Source organism: Arctopsyche grandis, chromosome 13 (assembly GCF_051622035.1).
Source record: "Arctopsyche grandis isolate Sample6627 chromosome 13, ASM5162203v2, whole genome shotgun sequence".
Taxonomy (NCBI): Eukaryota; Metazoa; Arthropoda; class Insecta; order Trichoptera; family Hydropsychidae; genus Arctopsyche; species Arctopsyche grandis.
Window position 1 is genome coordinate 8,855,959 of NC_135367.1, and position 27,544 is coordinate 8,883,502.

Here is a 27,544-nt window from a genome sequence, read left to right on the forward strand (position 1 = left end):
TTGGGATAGATGATTAAGTCGACGAATCCATTCCAAATAAATTTATATTATATAATAAAAAGCTTGTAATAAAAAAGACAATATACAATAATAGTTATTAATAATAACCGGTTAATGTAATTAATCATATTAGGAAGGGGGAAAGTTGCGGTAGGATAAGTTAGGTGGGTTTACGTCCTTTCAAGTTAGATTAGATTTATGTAAGGTTTGGTTAAACATTATGAATATTATTTTTATTCATCACGACGACTAATAAAGCTATATTTGGTTAAGTTTAAATTAATTATTCAATCAAAGCATACAAACAGTGAGCTAAGTTACATTAGTACATAGATCATATTAAAGCATATAGCTTTTTTTTAATCAATGCTTCGTATACAGATAAAGGAAGTAAGATTGAAAATGAACAATACAAATCGGAAAAAAATCAATCGTCTCAAATTCTGTAATTCAATTCCGCCGCGAGGTAAAAAGAAAAACTTCAGTACACATCTCAAAGAAAGAAACACTACCTTAATGTGTTAAACACTATCAAGAAATATACAAATAAAAAAACGGCAAAGGTAACAGGTGAAGTTTGAAATTAGTCACATTGCTATCGAAAATACTTTTCAGCTGCCAGATATTCCGTTAAAGAGATTTTAGTGACTTTTGGGCGAGCGCTTTGTGATCAATAATCACCGAACCATTAAATCATATCCTGTTACCAAAAACGATATTAAACATACCGATATAAAAAATATAAAACAGCGATAATGAAATCATCTTCAACGACACGACACAATACATTCCGTACGATATAATCAAGCGAACCACACCGATACAGAACGCACACTGAAATTAGCATAAATTCGGCACGACATCAAACGATCGAAAGAGGCACTTACAATACAATACAAACGACATATAATTAATCAAAAAAAAAAACCAAACGATTACCTGTTGACTTTGAATAGCAGACCGACGGGCATGATCGCCATCGGCAAGTTGGAATTTCCCGCCTAGCGCCTACTGGACTGACAGACGAAAATCACGACCGGAAAAGTGCGACAATTGTATCGAAACGGAAACTCTCAGAGGAGGGTTCAAAGCCTCAGGTGTTCGCGACGGTGATGTCTGTGTTGAAGTGGTCGAGTGTTGGAGCTGTTGGTGCGCGGCCGCCGGAACCTGCGGCGGCTGCAACGGATGTGCGCCTCGACGGGCAACAACGACCTGCCATCATTATTACCACACCAGGATGGTGGTTACCCATTGCCCATTGCCCATTGCCGATTGCCCATTGCCCATTGCGGATTGTCACTGTCTTGCCGTGTCGTCGTATCTGCTCAAGTGCATTGCCGTTGCGATGCACTGGCATGGACAATGGGCAGATCTCCAATAGCGGTTGTCGATTGGACGATAAATCTCCGCGCGGTGGATTGTGTGCTCTTGCATTATTACTATATCTATGTACTAGTGTTGTGCCCGTTGATTGCAGCGGGTGGCTTCGGATATGAATTGATACACGAATTAAAATGTTATATATGTATAAATATACGATCTCCGTGACGAGCCGGAATGTTTAATTACAGAAAACGCAAATATCGGAAGGCAAAGATCGAAAATCGAAAGATCTTAAGTCGAAAGATCAAAAAAAAAAAAGGTGCATGGTAAACGGTACATACTCACTTCATTTTCGCGAGCAGGATACAACAGGAACAAGAGGAACAGGCTTTTCCTCCCGTATTAATGTGCGCGCGCACATTAAGGGTACACAGGGTACACAGGAAAAGCCTGTTCCTCTTGTTCCTGTTGTACCCTGCTCGCGCAAATTAAGTGAGTATGTACGTGAGTATGTACTGTTTACCATGCACCCTTTTCATCCACCGGAAGGCAAAGATCTTTCGATTTTCGATCTTTGCCTTCCGATATTTGTGTTTTCTGTAATTTAACATTCAGGCTCGTCACTTAGACCCATAAATATAATGTAAGGTAATTCATAAGCCAGCAGTATATCTCGGTGATTGGGCTTTTGCTTAGCGCCGAGAGGACGCCACGTTCGATCCCGATCGACCTCGATTGAAAAGATTTTATTCTGAGTATTTTCTGTAATGGATATTTGTAACTCCAGGTCGATCGTTTCCTATCAGAGTTTGTCAATTTCTCTGATTTCATTGTTGAAACGGTTCCTGATTAAATTGGCTAAAAACCTTCCTATCTAGTATGTCACCACTATTTGAGTATGATTAATGTATAATAAAATATATGTACAATTCATAGATGTATCGTAATTCAGCGACTTGTGTAATAAAAATGCTGCATTGTTTGTAATTGACCAGGAAGGCGCAATTGGGTTTACCTGTTAGGCCTTCCTGGTATATTTGTATATATGTATGTAAAAATAAATAAAATAAAAATAAGCCCAGCACGTGTTAATAATAAAATGTTGAGTGCGCGCATTACACGCTCACCGATCCAACCCGTTCACCCGTTTGAAATGATGAATGAATGTGTGTGTTTGTCTACGTGGGTGTTTATATGTTGTATGACGTCACCCGTTCCAAGTCAGGTGCTCAATATCAGGAGCACATGTCACACGCTCAAGGATCCACTTCGCCGCATCTCCTCAACACGATCGGTCGTCACGCCACAACCCTATAGTGGATGCTTGTAAGTATTGTAAGCTTGTAAAAAGTATGTAAAACATATCTCATGATACATTAATTTAAATCATTGGCGATTTTTCTAAGGAACCGGATCCCAGATTCAAAGAGCTCACATACAAAAAGTTACAACAGGTCAAATGTGTAATTGTAATATTGTAAATTTAATCTCTTGCTGGCGTTACGATTAATGCCTATTGCGAAGAAATACTGTCCTTTGAGTTCAATAATAACCGAGTTAGACTGTATATGGGTTGGCCAATTGTTTATGTTAGGTTTAAAATGTTCATTGATAATGTGAAAGGAATCTAATATAAACTCAACCTTGTATCATGTACGAGACCGAACTGGAAAATCCGTTTTCCGAATAAGGATCAGACTGGTATGCATAGGGATTTTTTAAGCAACGAATAGTTGTTCATAAGCTTTTTGTGGCTAATAAAGAAATCCCGTCCTTGGAATATACGATGGAAGTTTTTCATTTAGACTTACATAGATCCTTTTTCTAATCCGCAATCTTATACACTGTATGGAATTATAGGAAACTTGGAATTTTATATATAAGGTTGGAAAGTAGTGAGTTGACGACAAATTCCTTCTATGTATGTATATAGAAATTTTCTTGGGTAATGATTTCGACTTTTAGCTGGAAACTAATGTCTTGAACACCGAATATGTATAAAATTTTCCAGATATTAGGCCAGTAATGAATTTCAACTCTTTGATTTTATCATTTATTTTATTTATTTAGGAACGATCTAATTATTATCAGCTTCTAAACAAAAAACGCAACATACATATATTTTTCAATTTACATTATTTTTTCCATAACAAAACACGATCGTCCAACAGTGTAAATTTTCATTCATAACAGGTGTAGAAACCCCTCACATTTAACAGGTGCAAAAGTCGAATTACCATACCTGGTGAACATCACTTTTGCACCTAAATTATACAAAGCTACAACATCATTACACATTTGGACTCCATGAACATCATAAAATAGCAAAAAGATGGAACCAATCCATCGGCAAAAAGCCTACTACAACACGCCATTCCTGAATTGAATTACCTTTTCATCGAGACAAAAATCTACTTCAGCATTTTTTTTATAGCCTAACATTATTTATTTTAAGCACTACGAATGAGACACACCCTTCTTCTAACAAAATATACCCCAGAGAATATTTGCCACGAATATTTACGTTTAGATGACAGTAGTCTCGCCTAGTTTGATATACGACGTCACGTTTGTCATCGACTCTACCGAGGAAAATTCCACAGCTTTCCAAAGAACACGACGAAACTTATCAACCCACTGTTTGTTAAACTATAACACCTACATACATACGAGAACATATACATATATAACTTTTAGAAAGCGATATATTTTAAACGGTCCCTCAACGAACGGAACGCAATAACGTTTATAGGAGTTCCAAGTGAGCATTGTTTCCACGAACACACAACAAACATAATACGTGTTGCACTTCATTTTACGACTATTTCAGGCCTCGCATAAAGCCAGTTCTGATCGGTCGGCAAATACGAGGCCATTGTTAACCCTTACTAGGACGCGAGATCACACATCGAGCTAATATAATATATCAGTTCCCGTATAATATAATAAAGCATTCCATAACTCAAATTGCACAGTATGGGGCAGAAATAATAAGACGACCACCATATTATTACTATTGTTGTACCCGATGTAATATCATCGCATAGGTGTTGGCATATTAAGTTATTAAATAAAAAAAAATTAAAAGAAATGCGTCGGTCCTGCATTCGATCCGCACGCGGTCGAATTTTTTTCAAATACCTTTTAAATATATTTAATTGCTTAATATGAAAAAAATGGTAAAAACTACCTACTTATTTCCATATAAACAATATAAAACACCAATAGAAAATTAATTAATTAATTATTTAAATAAAATTTCAAAAGATGGCGCTAAATGTTCAGAGACTTGCCTAGAGGAAATATTGGTAGCAAACAGTATACATATATAGAAGTTTTTTCTTACGTTATTATATTTGTATTACATTCGTACATTTTGTTGACCTTATTTTAGCTGTGACGAACATATGTACATATGTCAAATCGAAACGACTATTATAGTACGGCGAGCGTTATCGCAGATACGCACACAGACAGAATAGCGATATTATATATATACATATAATATATTGAAAATGAAAGCTGTAACGCGACGTTCTCCCCATCGTCCCATAGGGCAAAACTCGCCCATTATTTCGAGTGGACACACAGAAAAGCGCGCCTTATAGGCACGCTCGCTTCGAGATTAGCTCTCTCACCCGCCATCCACCGAGGAAGAAAGATCTCTCCTGTGCACGTCTCCAGGGGGTGACGGGGCGTAGAGATCCACCATCTTGCTGAAGAACCGCTGTGAAGTCGAGTGCAGCATCACTCCCTCCCCTGAGTTCCAGCACAACGTCCCCCGTATTCCTCATGCCGTTTCCGGCGAAACATCAGCCGTGAGAGGACCGACCGACCAGAGGACCGCAGAACCAGCTTCCCGACCACGAGGAAGCTGTTATCGACAAGACGATTTGGAGTCAGGAACCTCCCCGACTATATAAACTGTATCCCAAGGTTAGTCCACGTTTCCATATAACCCGACCCTCGGAAGAAGAACGACGTAAACGCCCTCTAGATCTTCCCCCGCGAGATCAGATAAGCGCGCGTAAAACCGTTCGTTACAAAACTTTAATTGAAAAGTAAAACATGTATGCTGTAAAGATGATGTCATTCAGTTCAGCTGAGAGTGTTGTCAAACTTGTCTATTTTAAGTAAACGGTATAAAATTCAGCTTCGGGATAGTTTTAGGCGATGTTTCCATCAAATAGGTCTACAAGGAATAAGATATAGTGTGAAAAAGAAAAAGTTATAGACGTTTAAACAATTAAAATCTGACAAAACGAGAGGGTGGCCGAAAGGAACATACATATGTATATAAGTCTACTTACTTAAGATGGTCAAAATTGTTGTATTTTTTTTAAACGTGTCTATTACGATTATTTTTCACCATCGTATTGGCAGAATTAATTTGAATATCTATTGTTGACCAAACCACGCAAAACGGCAAAGTTTCAAAACTATCTGAAGAATGTAGGATACAATATACATACATATGTATGTATGTTGTCAGACCAATGAGCGAAGAGAAATGTAGAAGAGGCTTGTAAAAAATATAGAGTGAAAAAAGAAAAAGTTATAGGCGTTTAAACAATTAAAATATGATATAGCCAGAGGGTTGGCGAAAGGGGAAAAAATGATCGAAAGAGTGTGGATGAATACGGCAACTTTCTAATAGACGTCACCGAGAGCTATAATGGAGTATTTTCAAACGTGTCTATTGCGATTATTTTTCACCACCGTATTGGCGGACGTCATTTCCACTTATGTTGATGACCAAACCGAGCAAAATGGCAAAGTTTGAAAACAATCGGATATAACCCATATTTTGTCAGACGAAAAAATCGAAGCGAGCTTATAAGAGGCTAGTAAAAAATAGACTGGCAACATCTCCAAAGCCAGATATATTCCGGGTATATTTCTAAGATAAATTGCATGGAATTTTGTGCATTTATCCTGTTGCAAATAAACAGTTACAGAATTTCGGAATTTCAAGGATGGTACTTTCCAACTTCTAGATAGTGTGAGTCGATACTTCTTACAGGACAAATCAGACTGGCAGCATCTCCAAGACCAGACAAATTCTGGGAACATTTATATATATTGGGAATATATACTTCTCAATTAACCTGCACATTTTCAGGTTACTATTCGTCTAATTACTTCTGTCCCACTCTGTATTAAACACACACACACATATATACAGGTAGTTCAAGCGACATTTTTCAGGGCTTCATCGTACATTCGAAACTGGCCACTTCCTCGTCGAGGCGTGTTCCGGTGGTACTCCTACATAGAAATTGCACGCCGAACGAACACTCGGAATGTACGCAAATCTTAAGCGAATGTTCTTAATTAATATGAAATTTTTGCACACGATGTAAGCGCGTTAGGTATGACAGCGTGATCCAATCAAAAATATTTATACGTACATATGTACATACGTACTTAATTAGCTGCTGGTGAAACTGTTGGTCTATTTCAAAGATACCCATATTTTTTGTGTCGTATATGATATCAACATATGTACTAAATATTTGCACGTTATTACGTACATTGTATGTATGTACATACATGTACCATTAGGCCGGAGTGAAAAATAGACGAAAGATGGACCTAATTTAAAATTTGCATCGTACCAAGAAAACGTCAAATAAAAAATTCAATTGATTTTAAACTACGTCCTGTGTGGCAATAAAACAATCGATTTTTCTCGACAAAAATTAGGAAGAAGTAGGGGTTTTTTTAGAATAGTTTCGATTTCTTACTATTTAAGAAAACAAACAGCCTGCAGCATGGCTCGGCCTAACATCGAGAGGCGCCGGGTTCGATTCCATGAGCTGACCTCGATTGAAAAGAATTTTTCTGAATATATTTATAGTGCTGGTCAGACCTGGATATTTGTGACTTCAGGTCGATCGTTTCCTATCAGAGTTTGCCAAATTCTCTGATTTCATTGTTGAAACGGTTCCCGATTGAATTGGCTAAAAACCTTCCTACCTACTATGTCACCACTATTTGAATATGATTAATGTACAATTCATAGATGTCTCGTTAATTTGTGAGTTTTCAGTGTCTCGTAATTCAGCGACTTGTGTAATAAAAATACTGCATTGTTTGTAATTGGCCAGGAAGGCGTATTGGGGTTTACCTGTAAGGCCTTCCTGGTATAAAATGTAATAAAATAAATAAAAATGAATAAAATAAATAAAAATGAATAAAATAAATAAAAATGAATAAAATAAATAAAAATGAATAAAATAAATAAATAAACGCTTAATAGTGATCTGTGTACATATTTCAGTTTAATTGGGTCGATTATTTATTTACATAGATATACCAGGAAGGCCTAACAGGTAAACCCCAATGCGCCTACCTAGCCAATTATTTTATTACATAAATCGCTGAATTTCGAGACTAACAAGAACGAGATTAACTATTAATTAATTAATCCATAGAGACATTTATGAATTTAGACTTGTACATAAATTTTTACATATTGTACATAAATCAAATTCAGATATTGGTGACATAGTGGGTAGGATGATTTTTGCCAATTTGATGGAGAACAATCTGATAGGAAACAATCGACTTGGAGTCACAAATATCCAAGTCTGACCAAAAGCATTAAAGATTAGCACGGGATCGCACTCACTAACTTGTCGATGCTAAACGCAACCACAGTGATAATGATAAGTTTTGACTGATTAACGAGAATTCAAAGCCACTGTTATGCAAAAAGCGCAGACACACATCGGTATGCGTCACGTATATTTTTTTATAGATATGTAGTTTTGGACATTAAATGGTTTAAAAAAAAATGCTAGTACGCCTAATATATGCCATTGCAATCCAGGCCAAAACTCATCCCCTGGAGTGTTTCGATGATATTTTATCCTTGGATTGACATAGGTTTGACAGTGATCGATAACGATGATATTTGAAGAAATGTAGGAGAAATAATAAGATCGTACGATTAAACAATGACGTAAAGACACGCACATTCACAGTGAGTTTCCAAGGCACACCGTGCCGTACGAATCAGTGTGTCTGCGTCTTTATATAAAGCTCTCATTATCAAAGATCGGCGTTGGAACAATTTACCGCTCATTGGTATTCAAACATTTAAATCTAGCCATAATTTGTTCACTTTTTGTCAACCTTCAACTAGTTTTAAGCCCACCACCAACAGTAGAAGCTTTTTTTCTATTATAATCTAGCGTTTTCCTATCTATTCCTATACATTTCCAATCACAAATAATCTATTCAATTCCTCATCTCATTTGCAACTAATATGACTGAAGGCAAAGTGCACTTCGATCAAATGTGCAGAATATTTATTTGATTATATTATAATGCAACCACGGAACATTGTTTGAAGTTTACTGTTTAGCTATTATATTATACAACGCAATGCATTATTTCAATTCCAATCGAGTAAAGCTACGTACAAAGTGACGCTACACAAACGACACGATGCAACATCACATGAAGTAAGAGACTATCATCGACGACCAATAATATCGACTTCAATGATTTACAAAGCATGTAAATCTGGTCTCTAACTAACCGCTTGCCTTTCAATGTCTCCATATGTGAGGTAATGTGCTACTCTAGATCTAGATATATCCCTGTTCGTACCTTTCCATATCTTGCTCGTAACTCTGAATTGAACTGGTTGAATCTACAGTTGATCTTGGGGTTGCTTTTTAGAGTAACCTCAGGTTCTCCAATCACATTGATTCTGTGTGTTGCTCAACTTCAAGGATGCTAGGGTTTGTTTTTCGCAATTCCCAGCATTCCTACTGTTTTAAGCTGTTGTACAATGCTCTGGTGAGAAGTATCATGGAGTACGCATCTACATACTATGTATAATCTGGAGTCCTTCGGCCAAAAGTCAGTCTATTAAGCTTGAGCTTATCCAAAAACGCTTTCTCCAGCTTCTTTATACGGAGCAGTATGGGACTTACCCATATACATATATTTACTTCAAGATAGGTATGATCGGCTACACTTCTCTTGAACACGGAAGGAGTGTTGCCCTAATCAAGTTCTTATTTTCTATATTTCGAGGTTTCGCCTCATGCCAGTCTATTCTGGCGGATATTGGCCATCACGCTCCGAAGAGTTTTAGGGCGAAAACGTCGGAACGTCGACAAGTTCTTCAAATATTTCTTCAAATATGGGATTAACCGTTAACGATCACTGTCAAGCAAGGATAAATACAAGGATACAATTTTACCGAATACACTCCAGGGCGGTCATTTTGGGACGACGCGTGCTGGCCGTTCTTTGAATCTGTGCAAGGCACGCCACATTTTTTTTCCACGTTTAAAACTATCTAAAAAAAACACGTGCTACGTTAACATCGCTGTGTTTTCGCCTTTATCTGAACCCGCCATCCTCCCCTGTTTCATATTCCTCAGGCAAGAACCGCGGAATATTCTAATTCTCTCATTCGTCGAAGCCTCCGTTTTTTAAACTCACAGGATGGTGCCATTGATATTTTTTCTCATCTCTTTTCATTCGCTGCACCGCTTCCGCAGTTCCAGGGGTCGCGACCAACTAGACCTAAGTTAATTGTTAACTGTTAACTTGGGTGTTTTTAACAAATTCGGCGTCATTATATTTATGTTTATTGTAAGAATTATTAATGACACATGTATTTTTCTTAATTCGTGTATTTTTTCTACCATTTTTTTCTGTTCATAATTTGTTTAGTGCACTCATCGCTTTGGAGCGATCTGTTAGGCGAGTGTGCATGATTAATCGATGGCAAATAAATAAATATGTCAACAATAATGGTGAAGATGAAAATGAGCTTCTACTATTGATACCAACAAACATATTCAGTAAAGTTTGACATACATATTATATCTAGACGACAAAACTTACACTTACAGTAAATTTTAAGTGGCGTCACGTCAGTAGTGGGGGGTGCGACTTAAATGAGCATACATACTACACGTAATTCTATCGGCTGATTCTAACTGAATCAAAGCCTTTGACACGAGTAAACATCTACACGGTGCACATAACTTAAGCAAATCCTCTTTAGGAGCTAAACCTACCTTACGACCATGACATATTTGAACTTTGCCCAAGATCGAAATGATAGCATCCACTATCGTATACTATGTACTATGGGATACGTGGACGCATCGTCGTGAATTATTCATCCGAGCTGATTAATTGTGAGCACTTTAGCCGTCCATCTCGGTTGCATTCTCACAATAGTGCAGTGCAACTGGATCGTATGTTAACTACATAAGTGCCGTATTGTGCATCGAATGATGTTTTTGTTTTTGACGCACAATTACATAAATCTATTCGAAAGGGTACAGCTCTATCTCCATCACACTCGTTATAGCAAATAAAAATATCGAATACACCCCCCGCATCACTAGCTCCCTCACGCCCTCACACATCGTCTAATCAAATTTCCAATATCAAACCAACAGTAATATCCCTAAGCTTAGGTATAGTTCAAAATGCCACTCCGTCTATAAATATTATATAATACATACATATGTATACAAACGAAAATCTTAATATTATCATGGAAAAATATTTTAAATTACATTTCATACCAACAGTTTAGCTCAGTGGTTGTGTTAATGCTAACTAATAAGAGGCTAGCATCAACGGGTTCAAGCGCTGGGTTGACCTCGATTGAAAATAATTTATTCGGAAGTATTTCTGCAGTGCTACCGGTCAGATGGCTTGAATTCATTGTTATTGAAACAGTGGCTTTGAATTCTCGTTAATCAGTCAAATATCACGGTTGTTGCGTTAAGCACCGACAGGTTAGTGAGTTCGATCCCATGCAAATATTTAATTCTGCTTTAATCTGTGTGTGTGTGTGTGTGTGTGTGTGTGTGTGTGTGTGTGTGTGTGTGTGCGCGCGCGTGCGTGCGTGCATATGTTAACATTTGTGTGTACATGTATGCATACGTGTATATATGTATACAAGTGTGTATGTATGTGAGTGTTGTACATTCTTATACATTATTCTTTTTTTTTTCTAATTTTATTGTATTTAATTGTAATTTGTTTTTTTTCTTTCTCCTTTTTCTTTTTGTAAAATATTCAATTTTTTCTTGACCGTATATATAGATAAATAAATAAAAATAAAATAAAATAACACTTTATAGATTTTTACAAAATACATAATATATCTAGTACATTTAGACAAACAAATGAAAAAGAAAATATAATCGGATAAAGAATATATAATAGAAATGGATCAATCAATCAAGACTCTCCTGATGGCAGTCCTGAATTGATGTAAGGAAATACCGAATAGATCTCAACCTCATTCAACTCCCCGTTAAGCATACGATAAACACGCTGTAGATAGGAATATTTTAGGCAATTGGTTTTGAAAGGATTAAGTGAAAAGAGTGCAACGTGTCTAGAATAGCTAACCGGGATCCTGAAACCAACCTCACTTAGTAAATCGGAACAATCAAGGAAACCATTTAGGAGCTTAAAAAAGAATATAGCATCAGTGAGTCGTCGCCTGACAGAAATATTGTTAAAGGATAGTTATATGTATATATGTATATTATTATTATTCTAACACGTGTATCACTTCCGATCTTCAAATCGATCAGATCATTTCATCGCTGGTGAATTTTTAACACGGCGTTTGTAATGCGGCCACGTTTACGCATACGCGCGGAAGGAAAAAGACGAACATGATCGTTGGTGAAGCACGCTCGAGAGCAACCGCTGACCGGATGCGATTATGATGGCGAGCCTTCGCATCCTGTTCACACGGATCGCATCCTTCGTCCTTGCAAAGTCTGTGCCTATTGGTACGGTTTCAAAATGGCCGTATATTTATATACATATGCACATATGTATATATAAAACTCGCATAGCAGTAAAAATTGTGTTATTCAATTGAAAAACGAAGCTACTCCCCCCCCCCCCTCCCCACTTTCGTTTCTCCGTATATGGCTCGTATTATATTTCCAACATCTCGAAGACGATCGTCGTTCACTACGGTTTTCCCAGGCTGTAAATAACTCGATCGGTCGTCTAACTGAATACGATGAATTATCAATTTACTACACATTCATATCAATTTATAAAACAAATTCGATTTTTATTATGTCTGTGTTGAGAAATCGCTGATTGATTTATCAGGTCATACAAGAATATGGTATTTTTCAATCAAATTGAAACTGATTAGTGTACTTACATATTTGTATACAGCACAATAGCTTGATTTTTGCGTTAATGCCAACCAGAGAGGTTACCGGGTTCGATTCCATGGATTAAGCTTGATTAAAAAAAGTATATTCCGAGTATTTCTGTAGCGCTGCTGGTCAGACTTGGATACGTGTGCTCCAAGTCGATCGTTTCCTATCGGTTTGCCAATTTATCTGATTTCGTTGTTGAAACGGTTTGTACCTACGATCTCTTTATTGGTAAACAATCACTTAATCAATAGGCTTCTGTAGATGATTTTTTTTATTTGTTAATTAATTCAAATACTTTTCACAAATGAAAATCGCACCGAAGATGAAAAATTTCATAGAAAATGTTGTTTATAACCCTTGTGTAAAATTATGTATATGCATTTACAGATTCAATGGACCATTGCGTCAGAACCTATCAACCTTATATCAAATTATATATTACCCACCTTATGCACATATAACAACGAATACTTACATGCATATCTGTTCTAAATTTATTTATTTACATAGATATATACCAGGAAGGCCTAACAGGTAAACCGCAATGCGCCTTCCTAGCCAATTACAAGCATTGCAGCATTTTTATTACAAAAATCACTGAATTTCGAGATGCTGATTAATTAATCAATTAATCCATAGACACATCTATGGATAGGCTTGTACATACATTTTGACATATCGTACATAAATCAAATTCAGATATTGGTGACATAGTGGGTAGGATGGTTTTTTTGCCATTTTGATAGAGGAACCGATAAATTGGCAAACTCTGATAGGAAACGATCGACTTAGAATCACAAATATCCAAGTCTGACCAGCAGCAGATTAGCAGGGGGTCGTACCCGGTAGCCTCTCAGTGATTAACATAAATGCAACCACCGAGTCATACTGCTGGCTAATGTATATACATATATACAATTACAGAACATTCAACCGATCTAATAAAAAAATATATGTATATCATGATCATCATTCACCATCCACTGGCAGATGAAAGCCTCTCCAACAAGCTTCCATTCGTCTCATTTTTGAACAACTTTCATCTTCTCATTCCACACATTTTTCTGATTTAATCCACCCATTGCCCCTGTGGACTTTCTGTGGTACCCGAGAGAAGTTAAAAGGGTGCACTTTTACATTCTCCTGGGTACCATTTGAGCACTTCTTTCTTCTAGCTACGTGAACCGCCTATTGCCATTTAAACTTCTTTACTCTTACCATTACATTAACCACCTTTGAAAATATACATACATATTTAGTTAGATTTTTAGGATCCGCAGAACAATACTGATTGATTTTTGGAAGCCGCACGTAAATTTCAAATCCTTCACGTATCCATAAAATCAATTGCATTAATATACTAAAAAAATGCAAATCAACATTAAAAGCAAACCCAGACATACATATCTACATATGTACATATGTTCGTAAGTAAACACACTATCCAAGAGCTAGCCATAAGTTTTGGTGCAAAGAGTCGGTGCATTTTATTACACAAAATTTACGTATTCCTTTATTGGACATTTTAAATATTGCCGACATAATAACGATGATTTGCATGCGTTCTCTCGCCACGGGCATTCATATATGGTGTTGTAAATTTTTATACATTCCTCGACTTATACGGACGACGGATGCAGAGATGCATAAAATACCGCCGAAGCACGTCCTCACTTACCCACCTTATGCACACGTACACGTGTGTGTACACATTAGAAATTGTCCAACGACAATCATTCTAATCGGCTAATTTGAATAATTACCCGAGGGGTGGTCGAGTTTCGGGGTGAGCATTGGAATGTCAACCGGCTGATATATTATATGTACGTATGTTTGTACGAACCGAGGCGAAGAATGCACCCATCGCATCGCATCGGATCGGGATGATTTAACGGCCTCCGGTCAACTGCGATCGTCGGGGTCGCCGGTCTAATTTGTGGGAAGGAATTTTAAGAATGCGAGTGTCCATTGTCCCGGAGGATGTGTTTGACTTCTCACAGCGAACGGAAGTGGCCTGACGTTTGTGTGCTCGGAGAGGTTGCGCATCGATTGGTACCGGGCACGGACCTACGTTTAGAACGCGGTGGGCGTTATTAACGAATTTATCGCAGCCGTCGAATGTCTCTTGTAAGATGTGACGTGTGAAAATGTTTGATTTTCCGTCAAGATTGTAAAATTTATGGGATGTTATGAAAAATGTTGAAGATTGTATGGGAAATAGCGAGAGACTTCGAGGAACGATCGAATTTTGTAGTTTATTTCAAAAATTACATACATACATAGAGAGCACCATGGTAAAGTACATATACTGAATTTGGTGGTTCGAAATTTAAAAAGAACTGTAGATTTGCATAACAGACCGATAAACATTAACTATTTATATATTTATGAACATAGAACAGATAATTACTAATTTACATTATAATTTCTATATAAAATATGAGTAATAAATAAAATATTAATATATTAAATGTGAAGTGTAAAGACGATCGATTTTATATCAATTTTGTAAAATTTATTCAATATTATGAAAATTATTGAAAATTAAATCGTCGAAAAACGATAAGAGACTTCAACGAATGGCCTAGCGCGAAACCTAGCTACAGCTTTTCCCATTTCAAAGTTATAGCTATTTATTTTTATTTGTAAATATATAATAGCAGTTTTATTATTAGTTAATTTGCAACCATTCACCTAAAATAGTTATTACTCTAAGGAAACTTTACTAAATCTTTAAATTAATTGCTTAAGTTCAAAAAATGAAAAGTTGTTGATTTTATTTGAGAAAATCGTCAATGTATGCCAATTGAAGACAAAATTGATAAATTATATTTATAAATTTTGTCTCGTAATTACATATACTCATCAAGGCAATTTTTTTTAAATCTGCAGACTTTATGAAGTCTTTGTGCAGCCAAGTTCATTAAATACAAATGCAGCCAAGTTCATGAAGTACCTTTGTCGTCTCTTATTTACGGGGCAGAAAGATAACAGTTACTATAATAAAAGGGTAACTAGGTTTATATACATACATCAATTGACACAGAAATTATTTATTTAAAATTGTATATTTTAGTTATTGCACTTAAGTTTACAATTAATTCGGGTAAAACAAATTTTCTTCAACTTGAAATATGCTTCATACAAAATTTTATATCAAGATTCATAATCTTTCTACAAACGACTCATTTTTAATTTATATATAATATGTACCTACATATGTAATAAATAGTTCTAATAGCCACTTATAATCACTTCCTTAAAGCTCATCTTGAGAGACTTCACACCTTTCTAAATATGAAACAGCAACAATCAAAATCAAATGAATATGCTTTGTATAATATTATATATACAGTTTCATATTATCATACAAAAACCATAGATTTGTTTACATCAAAAAATTCCCACGAAGCTTCTTTAACCATTAATAAAAACATATAGACATGTAATTATTTTACAATAAAACTCATTAAATGACGTGAAAAATTTTACAAGGTTGTTCCTTTACGGCTTTAAAGGACCGTAAAATGAATACATATATAATTGAAAAATTCGACACGGAATTATAATACGCTATTATGAAAATAAAATTATACCACACGCCGATAAAACACCAAAAACCATTTAGCAGAATCAATTAACCGAATCTTCTCCATCGAACAAATAGACGTGTAATTGAAGCCCACTAGGGCGATGTAAATAACACCGGATATAGCCGGCGTCCATTCAAAGTATTTACATTGATTTAATGTGGGGAAATTTTGATGGATTGCATCTAAACCACTTGCACATATATAAAAAAAATAATCGACCGTGTTTATTTCTAAATTGCATTAGACTTGCCGAAAATGGAATTTGATACCCGATACCGAGTAATGCTGTTATTTTCGTAACACATAATAACCTTTTTTATATATGTATATGTATACATCGAGATAAATTCATAATAAAAATACACCCACGACGAATTCATACCTACTTTCATCGACGCAGTTGCATATTCTCAAGTTTCTAAAATAACAAGCCAACCAATCAAAAACATGTACGCAAAACATTTCAAATCGTGTCTACATATTACATATACATATGTATTATATAACGTAATACTATATAGTAATTGCGAGAGGGGAATTGTTCGTATATTAATATTTTTTTATATATATTAATTACGGGTATGGTATGGTAATTACGAGATGCTAGCGATATTTTTTTGCACTTTTTATATTTTCGAGGAATTATATATTTATTAGATGGAAACGAAGCCTTCAAGGACTGCCAACCGTCAGGTTGGAAACCCTCGGCCTACACGGCTCGAACATCCGGTCTAGAGGTCACTTTGTCATGAAAAATATTCACAAATTGCACTCTTCATATACATACATATGTATGTATGTACGTATATTCACATAATGATATATATTATGAAGCTAAAAACAAAGTCAATAAAATAATTAAAATAAATCTTAATAACGAATACGTATTCACATATGTACATATATTATTTGAGTTTTTCACAAGAATTACATTTATATTATGATTAATTTGTAATGAAATAGAAAGTAGTACTTTTCTGTATTGAAGTACAAAAATAAAAACTAGGATGTCAAACTATAGATTTTATAGTAGTTAAAAATTAATAAAAAAGAGAAATTTTCCATTAAAAAAAAATTTCCTCTAACATACATATGTATTTTCGTTATATTATAAAGAATGATCATGCAAAATTTGTTTTCAATTAATCAGTCATCTTGTATATGTATCTGTACAATATATATAAAGTCACACATATTTATACATCCATGTAGTATTTGTATGTACATACATACATACATATATCAATAAATCAGCATTTAAATGCTGATTTATTGTTTTTTCTTAAGAAAAAACCATTAACAACATAAACCATTGTTTTAAATATTTCAGTAAATATTTTAATAATAGAACGACTTGTAATACAAAATGATAAACTCTAACGCTTTTACAAGAAAAAAATAATTTAATTTACATGATCAGTAGACCAAATGACCTGGCGCTGCTCGGGTAGATGATTGTTAAAAAAAGAATAAATGGACGATTTTGTTATCTCCGGCTAAAATTAGAATGTCATAAGATAATTCCATTATTTGATAAATAAATTCGTTTAATATGGTCAGTAAATAGTGGATCAATAATATATTGTTCCTGATACAGGCTGCTTAACTATTTTCTGTTTGTCAAAATATAAAATAATAGGCGCATTACTGCCCGTTCATATACATATATCTACATACACATTTATCACTAAATTTTCATAAAAATTACTGACCATTTATTGGAAAAAACTGACCATTTAATTGCTTTCCATTCCTCCAAATTTGGCGGCCATAAATTTAAAATTTTAGATTCACAAAGCGGGCAAATAAACAAACAATCATCTTTGTCAAATAGATTTCGCAAGAGATGTAAAATCATCAAGGAACTGTGCAGAAATAACATTGGTTTCCTAATTTATTAGAACAATAGTCAAATAAAAGTATTTTAAATATTTACAAAGAGAACCAAAACGGTCCAAATTTTACTTTTTTTTCAAAAATTTTAATAACTTACTCGATTTTATGTACTCCATTTATATATATACAAAGATATCATTATGATTTGATATTTTATCAATATTCTGGCTAATGGGCTGTATTTTGAAAACCCCTGATATAGGACAAGCCAAAAATAAAGAAAGTTAATTAAAAAAGGAACATGAGTAAGTATAAAAGCTTCTATTATTAATTTTTATATGAGATCATAATAAAAGAGTGAAAAAAGTAGCTTTACCACTGTTGATGAGTTGCATTGGGGTGGTAGAAAGAGACTGTCATCGCTCCAAAGATTCCGATGTAAATTTAAATGATTAATCTCCTCTATGTAGCTTCATGTCAGAGACATTAATTAGCTTACATGCTTCAATATTAGCTAACCCCCGGATATCGGTACGATACCAAAGCGACCTGAAGATTAGAGAATTTTTTGACGTGCAGGAATGTGAAGACAATACAAATATTGTAAAACGATCATTGATTACATCGGCCAACACACGTGCTATTCCTAAATTCAGATTCTGGATATTGTGTGTATTTTTATACACCAAACAAGTTTTACATTGAACAAAAAAAGATGGCAAATAACACAAATCAGTTCCATTACACAAAATATATCCTAAAGTGAATCTATGTATGTATGTATTATGTAATCAAACCCCCTCTTCTTCCCAAGATCAACGCAATCAAACGTCACGAGAAACAGTCCACGAAAGAGGCATACACACTACATTCCGACGACGAAAAAAAAAAACCATCATAAAACAGTATCTATGTACCAAAGCAAAGCCGAGATTAAATTTACATCTACTTGTCGCAAGTTAGGTGAGAGATTTACCGTCGGTATTTCGGTCAATTCCGCCAACGCGCTTTTCACAGAGACACGGCCAGGTTAATTGTGACTTACGCTCGTTACCGGATCTGACTTGCCGGTTAAGTTGAAGGTCCGACGTACATAATAACCGGAATAAGAGTGCACAATAACCGATTAAATAAATGCACAAGTCGAATTGAAAGGCGAGCGAGCGAGCGAGCACTCGGCTAAGTACATACATACATACATACATACATATCCAAACACGCAATGCATATTTAGTACCTACACTAGTAGCTGCAGTTCCATCGATCAATAATGCAATAAGCGGCTTGAATTATTCATCAGACATTTGAATTTGAGTATGCATCTGTACTTGGGTACGTCTGAAAGACCATACATACGATGCTGAGTATATTTTCATTTTTTTTTCTTCATTTTTTCCATTTAAATTTGACCTTCGTCTAGGTGTCGGACGATTATCGTATTCGACTCCTACGATTGTATCGAGACTTATAAATCGATTTGTTATAAGACGAATTTAATAATGACACGAGCATCATACATGCACACTAGGGATTGAAATTTACCGTCAAATTTCACAAACCGATAAACGGTAAATCGATTTTTCCTATTAGCGGAATACCGGTATTTTACTGGTAAATGAAAAAAAAAATGTTTTTTCATGGATTTGATAACTGTATGTGGTTACTTTTCCTAAAAACGTTAGCCTAGATTGAATCATAAATAATTAAAAATAAATCTCAGGTGAATAATGTCATATAATTTTTTTTTGTTTTTATTTTTAACCAATCATATATTTATTACTTTAAAGTTTGGACCATTTGAAAGTTTCGATCATAATTGAAACAACAGTCTGATCACATTTATTACGGTTTGGTTGGTTTGTGTTGCCGGTGAATTTATAAATTTGAAATAGCATACATATGTTTATACATTTAATACTGAAAAAAAAACAAATTCTAGACAAGATAATCCACAATACGCAGTTATATTATGAATTTACATATATGTTTTATGAATTTTATGTAATTATATTCACTCAATTCGTGATAAAATAGTTTCCGGTAATTACCGGTAAATTAAAAAAATATACCGATGTTTACCGATGGCTTAATTTTGTCGATTTACCGGTAAACTGGTATACCGATTGCAATCCCTAATACATACATATATTCAAATATAAAATAAGATAACTGTACGTATTCCCGTCACCTTTTCTTTCTTCGCTTTGATTATATGTATATAATCAAAGTGTACACATATAATTTCTAAACTATGTATATACGTTGCAATAAATCCCATAGTACTGTTGCTTTGCTTTTCAATTCATTTGTAAGAGGTCATCTGGAATTTGCTAGCATTGTTGGGAATACTTTCTATCAAGTGTATATAAATAATCTAGAATGATTAAATATTTTTTTATTCGATTTAAGTTTATTGATTAAGCTTTTGAATCATATAACTGATAGTCCTTATTTATTAAGCAAGATCCTATTCCAATTTCCAATCAGATCCCTCTGCAATCCTTCATAATTTCACATCGATCCTTATTCTACCAACTTTTCCTATAATGCCTTTTTATACAGATCTCGCTCTTCTCTTAACAATATTCCTCTTCAAATTGATCCTTTTTGTCGTTACCTTTCTTGCTTTAAATTTATATTGTTTGGTCATAATTATTGGTATTACATACATACATATACATATGTACGTACATACATCGCATATCTACCAGTATTCAATGCTTTTCTTCTTTGTTATTATTTCATTCCATTGTTGTAATTTATTTTTAGTTATTTTTTTTGTATCAATGCTATATTATGTACGTTGTAATGCTGTTTGTTTCTGTTTCAATAAATAAATGAAGAACTAAGTTGTAGTAGTAATAATAAAGCATATGAAGTGTCAAAATGTCCGAAAAAGTGTATATTGAAGTATATAATTTAAATTCAATGATCATTGCAGCATCATCGCAAGTGGTGGAGACTCGTACCACAATGCGATGACCACTCTGATCTTTAGTGATGGGGATACGAACATTCCCACGCCATTCGACAAAATTACCTATATAAAATACTTCGAATTGCATTACAAAAAAATAAATCATATAATATGATAAGCAGAAGCATTTCCTATAACCTGGCAAAGACTGGTACCATTATGCCTGTATATTTGTGTCCGAATGGTTACGGATTAGTTTCAGCGATGGGTGGGAGAACTATATATGTAGTCGTTGTACACTTTGAGTCTTTGTTTATAAATGAGTTGGTTGTCGGCATTGAAAGCTTTAAAGTTCGGATATGATTTTGACGTTTGGGCAATATGTTCGCTATTTAAAAGCTTTCCGAAATAGAAGCATCTCCGTTATGGCCGTTTTGCGCCATAATTCTTAGCTTAATCGCTTTCATATGCTCATTAGAACTAGGTTTTTTCACATCCCCTATTCTAAAAATATGCCTTTCCCCGCGCGTTCACATTCGTACAAGTTGCCTAGTAAGTAGGTTACATCAATGATAATTTTACTACATACATAATATTAAATAATTAAGAAACACCTAGCCTGCTTTTCTGTTCGCATCACAAACATACATACATTGTACGTACATATATACATACATCACATTTACATCCAATTTTAGTCTACATTATTCCACACTTTATTACTTCTGTTTTTGTACGTTTTTTTCGATACTAAAAGCGAACGTTTCGTTCAGCCAGACAAGATTTACACTAATCGTCAGGTATTTTAGCTTCATTACAATGCCATTAGGCGCGTAAAGTGCGACCTGAAGCAGCACACAGATTTTTCCCGGGCATTTCCCGGCACTAATTGATGCACCGAGGATTATGCTAATGCCGAGTGTGCTGCACAGGTACCACTAATTGACAACTGCAGGTGGAGGAGGAAACCCAGAGATTCACAGAACCAGAGTGGAGCCATTGTTGTCTCGCAAATTTCGCATAATCATTACCAAAGGTGCTAATTACTCTCGAAAATAAGACAATTATCGCGCAAGTTTTCAAAATTGCGACATAACTGACCAACATGATTTCGCCGAATTTGCTAAATACCAAAAAGAAATAAAAGAGTATTATTACTTTATACGCTTCTATTGTCTGGGCGTGTGTCGACTTGCATAACGCGATGATGGATCGAAACAATGGCGAGGCAATAGTTGCATATTGCACAATGCGTATACACATGTACGTACATAGGTATCAGTTTGCGAGAGACGATATTTTCTCAGATCGATTTGATGCAATATGAAAGCTTCTGTGTTTGCGGTGTTTTTTTTTTATTCTTTTTAATCGTTTACGTCAAAGATAAAAGCAAAAACAAAGAAAAAGTCGAAGTTCGTTCACCAGTGAGGTATTCTCGAAAATAGATCGTCATCCATTGAATTTTATTTACGTCATCTACATACATATATGCAGCTTGCACTCGACAACACGTCATATGGACGCACAATATGAAGCTGTCAAACTGTGGTACCCAATAAATTGCATTAAATATAAACATATGTCAGTTTCTTTTTTTTATGTGATTAAATTGCATTTTTATTATTTTTTTTTAGCAATAATACAAAAACCAAACAATCTAAAAAATATTATATGTATATTTGATTCAATGCCACCAGGTTAATTTTAATCCAAAAATTTCACTTTGCCTAAAGAAAATGATCTTCCATTTTTTTTCCAGTGATGGCGTATATATTTATTTAAGAAAGGCCCAAGAAGTTTGTTAATCTTAAAGTTATACAATAATTATAAATATAGAAAACAAAAAAAGAAAAATCTAAAACAAACCGAAAAGAAATATAAATAACTCAAAATAGAGGAAGTATGGGCTAGAAATCCCTGTACATTTACAATATATATTTTACACACATTTTATCATTAATATTATCTACATAATTACTATTTACCATAGTCAACTTTATTTTGGTAATTTTTCTAAACATCTTTTGTAAACACTACACTTAATGTTAAAAGGGTTTTGGTCCGTTGTCAAATTTAAATTATGGATGTGTAACTTGGACATTGAATGCCAAAATGTTACTCAAAGTCTAGTGCGCGCAAAGAAGCATGGAACGCTGTATGCTGGGCATAACGAGAAGAGATAGGAAACGGAATACGTGGGTGAGAAGTATGATAAGGGTAGTTGACACAGTGGAGAGACATCGTGACAATGGGTGGATCACGTGGCTAGAAGAATGAACAAAAAGTGGACAAGAGAAGTACTGGAATGTTACCCGAGACAATTTAAAAGGTTGAAAGCAAGGTCGCTAAGAAGTTGGGTGGATGAAATTAGCAAAATGTGTGAGGTGAGATGGATGAGAGATCCGCAAAACAGAGACGAATGGAAGCGTGTAGAAGAAATGGCCGTAAATTATCATGTACCCAAATAAATGAGCTTCACTCGGTTAGTTCCATGAAATTTCAGTCACGGGACTGATTTTCAGCCACTTTAACTTTTAACTAACTAACATTGAAGGAAGCTAACTAATTAGGCTAAATAACATTGAAGGAAGTTAATGTCTCCAACACGAAGCTAGAAGAGATTGACCATTAACGAGCTCATTAAAAATTACATTGTGTCAGATCGAAGAGTTGACAGCTAGATACCCAAACGTGGCTTTCTACCGCCACTTCACATCTCACAGACTAAAATTTGGTTACAAACAGTTAATTTTTTCACTCTTTCATACTTTTGTTCAAAAAGTATGCATCTCACAGGCTAAAAATTCACATCTCACAGGCTAAAATTTGGTTTACAAACAGCTAATTTTTACACTCATCCATACTATTGTGCAAAATCGTACTATCATTGCATTAAATATCATACATATGAGCTATTGCTTTGTAAAAAATAACTACTCATGTGGATTAGTTATATTATGCAAAACAGCGTAAAGGTTAAATAAAACCGTTGAACACCGTCATATTATTATAATAATCTAATCCGGATATCGTATAATTACTATTATACATATATATATACTAAGCAAAAATTCGATACGGGCGTAAAATCAATGCAATTACAATCCGTACGTAAATATTTTAATGGATTCAATCGCGTTTCCTGCATTTGAAAGACGAAATTTAAATTAACCGAATACTTTCTTAATTGTGAATAAAATCACAATTACGATGCAAATACTACACATATTGAATTGTACATACCCAATTTTACAATTATGCAAAATTTTCATTAAGTCATTTAACATTTTTAATTGGCAATCTAATCACACACACACACACACAAGTAACAACGCAATATTTTTGTGTTTTTATGCGAGGACAGTTTGAGGGCCGCATTGACCGGAGAAAGTCTCTCGCACGGATATCGATGTTTTCGAGATTGGATGTAAAAAGAAGACGAATTTAAAAGTGGTCGTAAATATAGGAGCGGCGCCCGCCGTGGACCGACACGTGCGGGACGCGTGCCACCTGTCCACGACCACTGAACAGGGGTGTATAACTCACGACCACCTACCTGTCCTACCTACACCTTTAATTAATTGAAACGTACAATGTATGCATCCATCTAATGAATAATACCTACATATTTACCTTTCCATGGGAAAGTTTTCCAATGCATTAGAAATGTTGATACAACTAAGGGTCAAATCTTGACCAAAGCAGTATCCTTTTGGGGTGGGCCGAGTTGCCAATATACCTATAGTATACGTATCATATAATATAAATTAAATAATATCGAAAACCTAGCGATAATATAACGTATATTAAAATATTAGACGCCCATGAGCCTGAAATACGTCGATAGGCGTTGTATTTTAAGCATGTAAATAGTAAAAACAAGAATACTACCCGCTAAGCCTTTCCAGGTAGCATTGAAAAAATGCATTGAACATGTAATCCGTGTAATGTTTATAGACTGGTTTACACCGGAATTTTTGAATTTATAACCATAGCACTATTTCCCGATGGAAATCCCTAACTGTATTTTAGTATTTTAGATTGTAGCTTGGCATTTCGATCGTGAGCATTACATTTTAACAACAATGAGGAAGATGGAACTAGTTTTGGAAAAATAAATTCATTAATACACTTGTTTTGTTAATTTTATATTGTTTCAAGATATATTAGAGAGTCAAAACACACATTTACAAAACTCGAAATCTTCGGCGTTAGTTAACCAGGGCAGTGATCTAGGGTTTGTTTGGATTAGCTACAATTTTTATACCTGCTTTCTATTGGATTTCTAAATAATTCTAGTTGGAAATATTGGCGAAAATCACCGACATAATGTACCCGATACAAGGTTCACGCGTCAGAACGTCAGAAAGGATAAAATGCTCGCAAGACATAACTTCAATGAACACAACGTTCACGCGACAAATCGTTCACGCAACAAATTTTTATGCACAAAACGTTCTTATTCGATGAAACGTGCAGCGATGAAAATTTATCCATTGTCCTTTCACAGACTAAAAAAGTAAAGGGAATTACATATGTAGATAAGCCTAATTATAATTAAGTACTAATTCTATCGTAAGAATTTTTTGATTTTTTCATATTAATAAGGAAACATAATAAACATTTTATTGAACGATAGGAATTTATATTTAAATATCGTCATTTTAATATTCAGTTCACCCCACTTATTACAAGTCTTGTGAAGGTATTATCTTTGCCCTCTAACGATGCGATATGTATGCTTAATTTAATTGAATACATTTACTATATATGTACATATGTTTACAGAAATTTTGTCTGTATTTGAATGGTGTTATTTTAAACCATTCAGGTAACTCAAATAACAATTAAATTTAAAAAGTTGGAAGTAAACATTTAAACATATTTGAAAAAATCGGCACCCCCAATTAATTCATTAGAACTATAAAAAAATTATTCAGCAGGAAACGAGACGAAACTATAGGTATTTATAAAAACTTTTTGTCAATAATATCTGCCCATTCAATTTTCATTCATAGAAAAAAATCGCTGAAATTTCCAAATATTCATCGTGTTCAGTATTATTGATCATATGTAATTCTAAGTCAATATGAATGGAATGTTTAGGATTTACGCTTATTTAACTACAACCCTGGAGATGGCAGCTGGTTTTGCAGCTGCCCAACAGTCGGCCGTAACATTAAAATTAACATTAAAAACCAAAACACATGCCGACACAGACTTTAATATTTGTAAAGTTTTGATTTTACACACACGTACCACAAATTAACCAAAAACAAAAATGCAACACCCGAATCGACTGAAGAAAATAATTATTAAGTAAACCCAGACACATTGATGACAAATAAAACCTACACATGAATGTATACATATGTATATATTTACAGATTAATTTATTTGATATTATATTTATAGGCAAATTAAAATTTTTGCAAATTCAAATAGCCTAGTAAAAATCGACACCTGAACTTTATAAATTTGGAGGAAAATATCGTTTTTCTATCGCATGCCATGCATACCATATTAGCTTTTATTGACACACTATCGAATATTATTATTAAAGACATCATCCATTTAAATTATATTTAGCGAACGGAATGAAACCAATAAAATTTTACTATTTTAATATTGTACTACATTACACGCTTGATTTATAGCGCACTTCAGCTACTAACGTTTAGTACGCAAATCAATTTCGATCACACTTTTTCCAAACATCATATCAATTTCACACTATACATCTACATACGTATACATCTCTTTTTCCTATTATGCTGTACATTAACATTAGAATAATATAATACTATGATTACTAACAAAATTAAATTAAAATTGTAAAATAGAAAATGAGCAGTAGATCAGTAGCTATTAAAATAGATATAAGATGTATTGTGAACATAATTTAGTAATTATAAAAAGCATTTAAAAACCAAAAATCAAAACGTATAAATAAAAAAACGACTCACATCCGCCGGAAAATTTAAAATCTCGCATTCTCACTGTGCAATTGAACGTAGTGGAAATTCGGGGTGGGGCAAATACAAGAAAATCGTTAATCAATCCGACGCAGTGTCTTTTTTTATTGTTTTTTTTTTTGGTTTTTTGGTTTTGTCTCGGTTCGTAAGTAAGGTGCGTCTGTCTCAGGTGAATAAATAAGCAAAGGAGCCACGGAATAATTTTACAAAGGCTTTGGCGGGGTCACCTGGCGGAAAGGAATGCGACCGGCAGATGGCGGCCGGATAACCGCCACCGTTTTTATAACACGCTCTTAAATGCGTTTTCCCAAATGCCAAAACAATCTACATGCCAAAATGGGATATTGAGACATGTGTGCAATTTTACGACCTAGACACACATACATACATATGTATGCAAGTGTGACACAATATGGCAAAAAACCGACGGATGTCACGCGAGAAGGGTTGAGTCGGAAATTTCGACACACTAATATGATATTAATTATATATATACATATGTACATGCATGTACATATGTAGTAAGTGTATCGGTAAGTAATGAGATAAAAAAAAACTTAAAAAAAGAATTATCAAGAACTAGTGGTTTTACCCGGCTTCGCTCGGTATTTGTAATATAAACCGCTTAAACATGGCTGATTTCATTTTATTAAATTTATTTGAATATTCATTTGTTCGACGACTTCACGGATTTTACGAACCAAACAAACA

General features: G+C 34.5%; 1 protein-coding gene across 5 annotated transcripts in view; it reads right to left on the minus strand.

The window, feature by feature from the left end:
• Traf4 (TNF receptor associated factor 4) overlaps positions 1 to 27,544 on the minus strand; it is a 121,028-nt gene that overhangs the window by 74,859 nt on the left and 18,625 nt on the right. Inside the window, exon 1 of one of the 5 annotated variants that reach the window (XM_077444412.1) lies at positions 940 to 1,183. The exons of the other annotated variants lie outside the window; for them this stretch is intronic. Within the exon in view, the coding sequence (XP_077300538.1) occupies positions 940 to 980 (41 nt within the window). The 5' untranslated portion in view covers positions 981 to 1,183. Of the gene's footprint in view, positions 1 to 939; positions 1,184 to 27,544 lie in introns of those variants that run through there. 5 annotated transcript variants of the gene reach the window in all.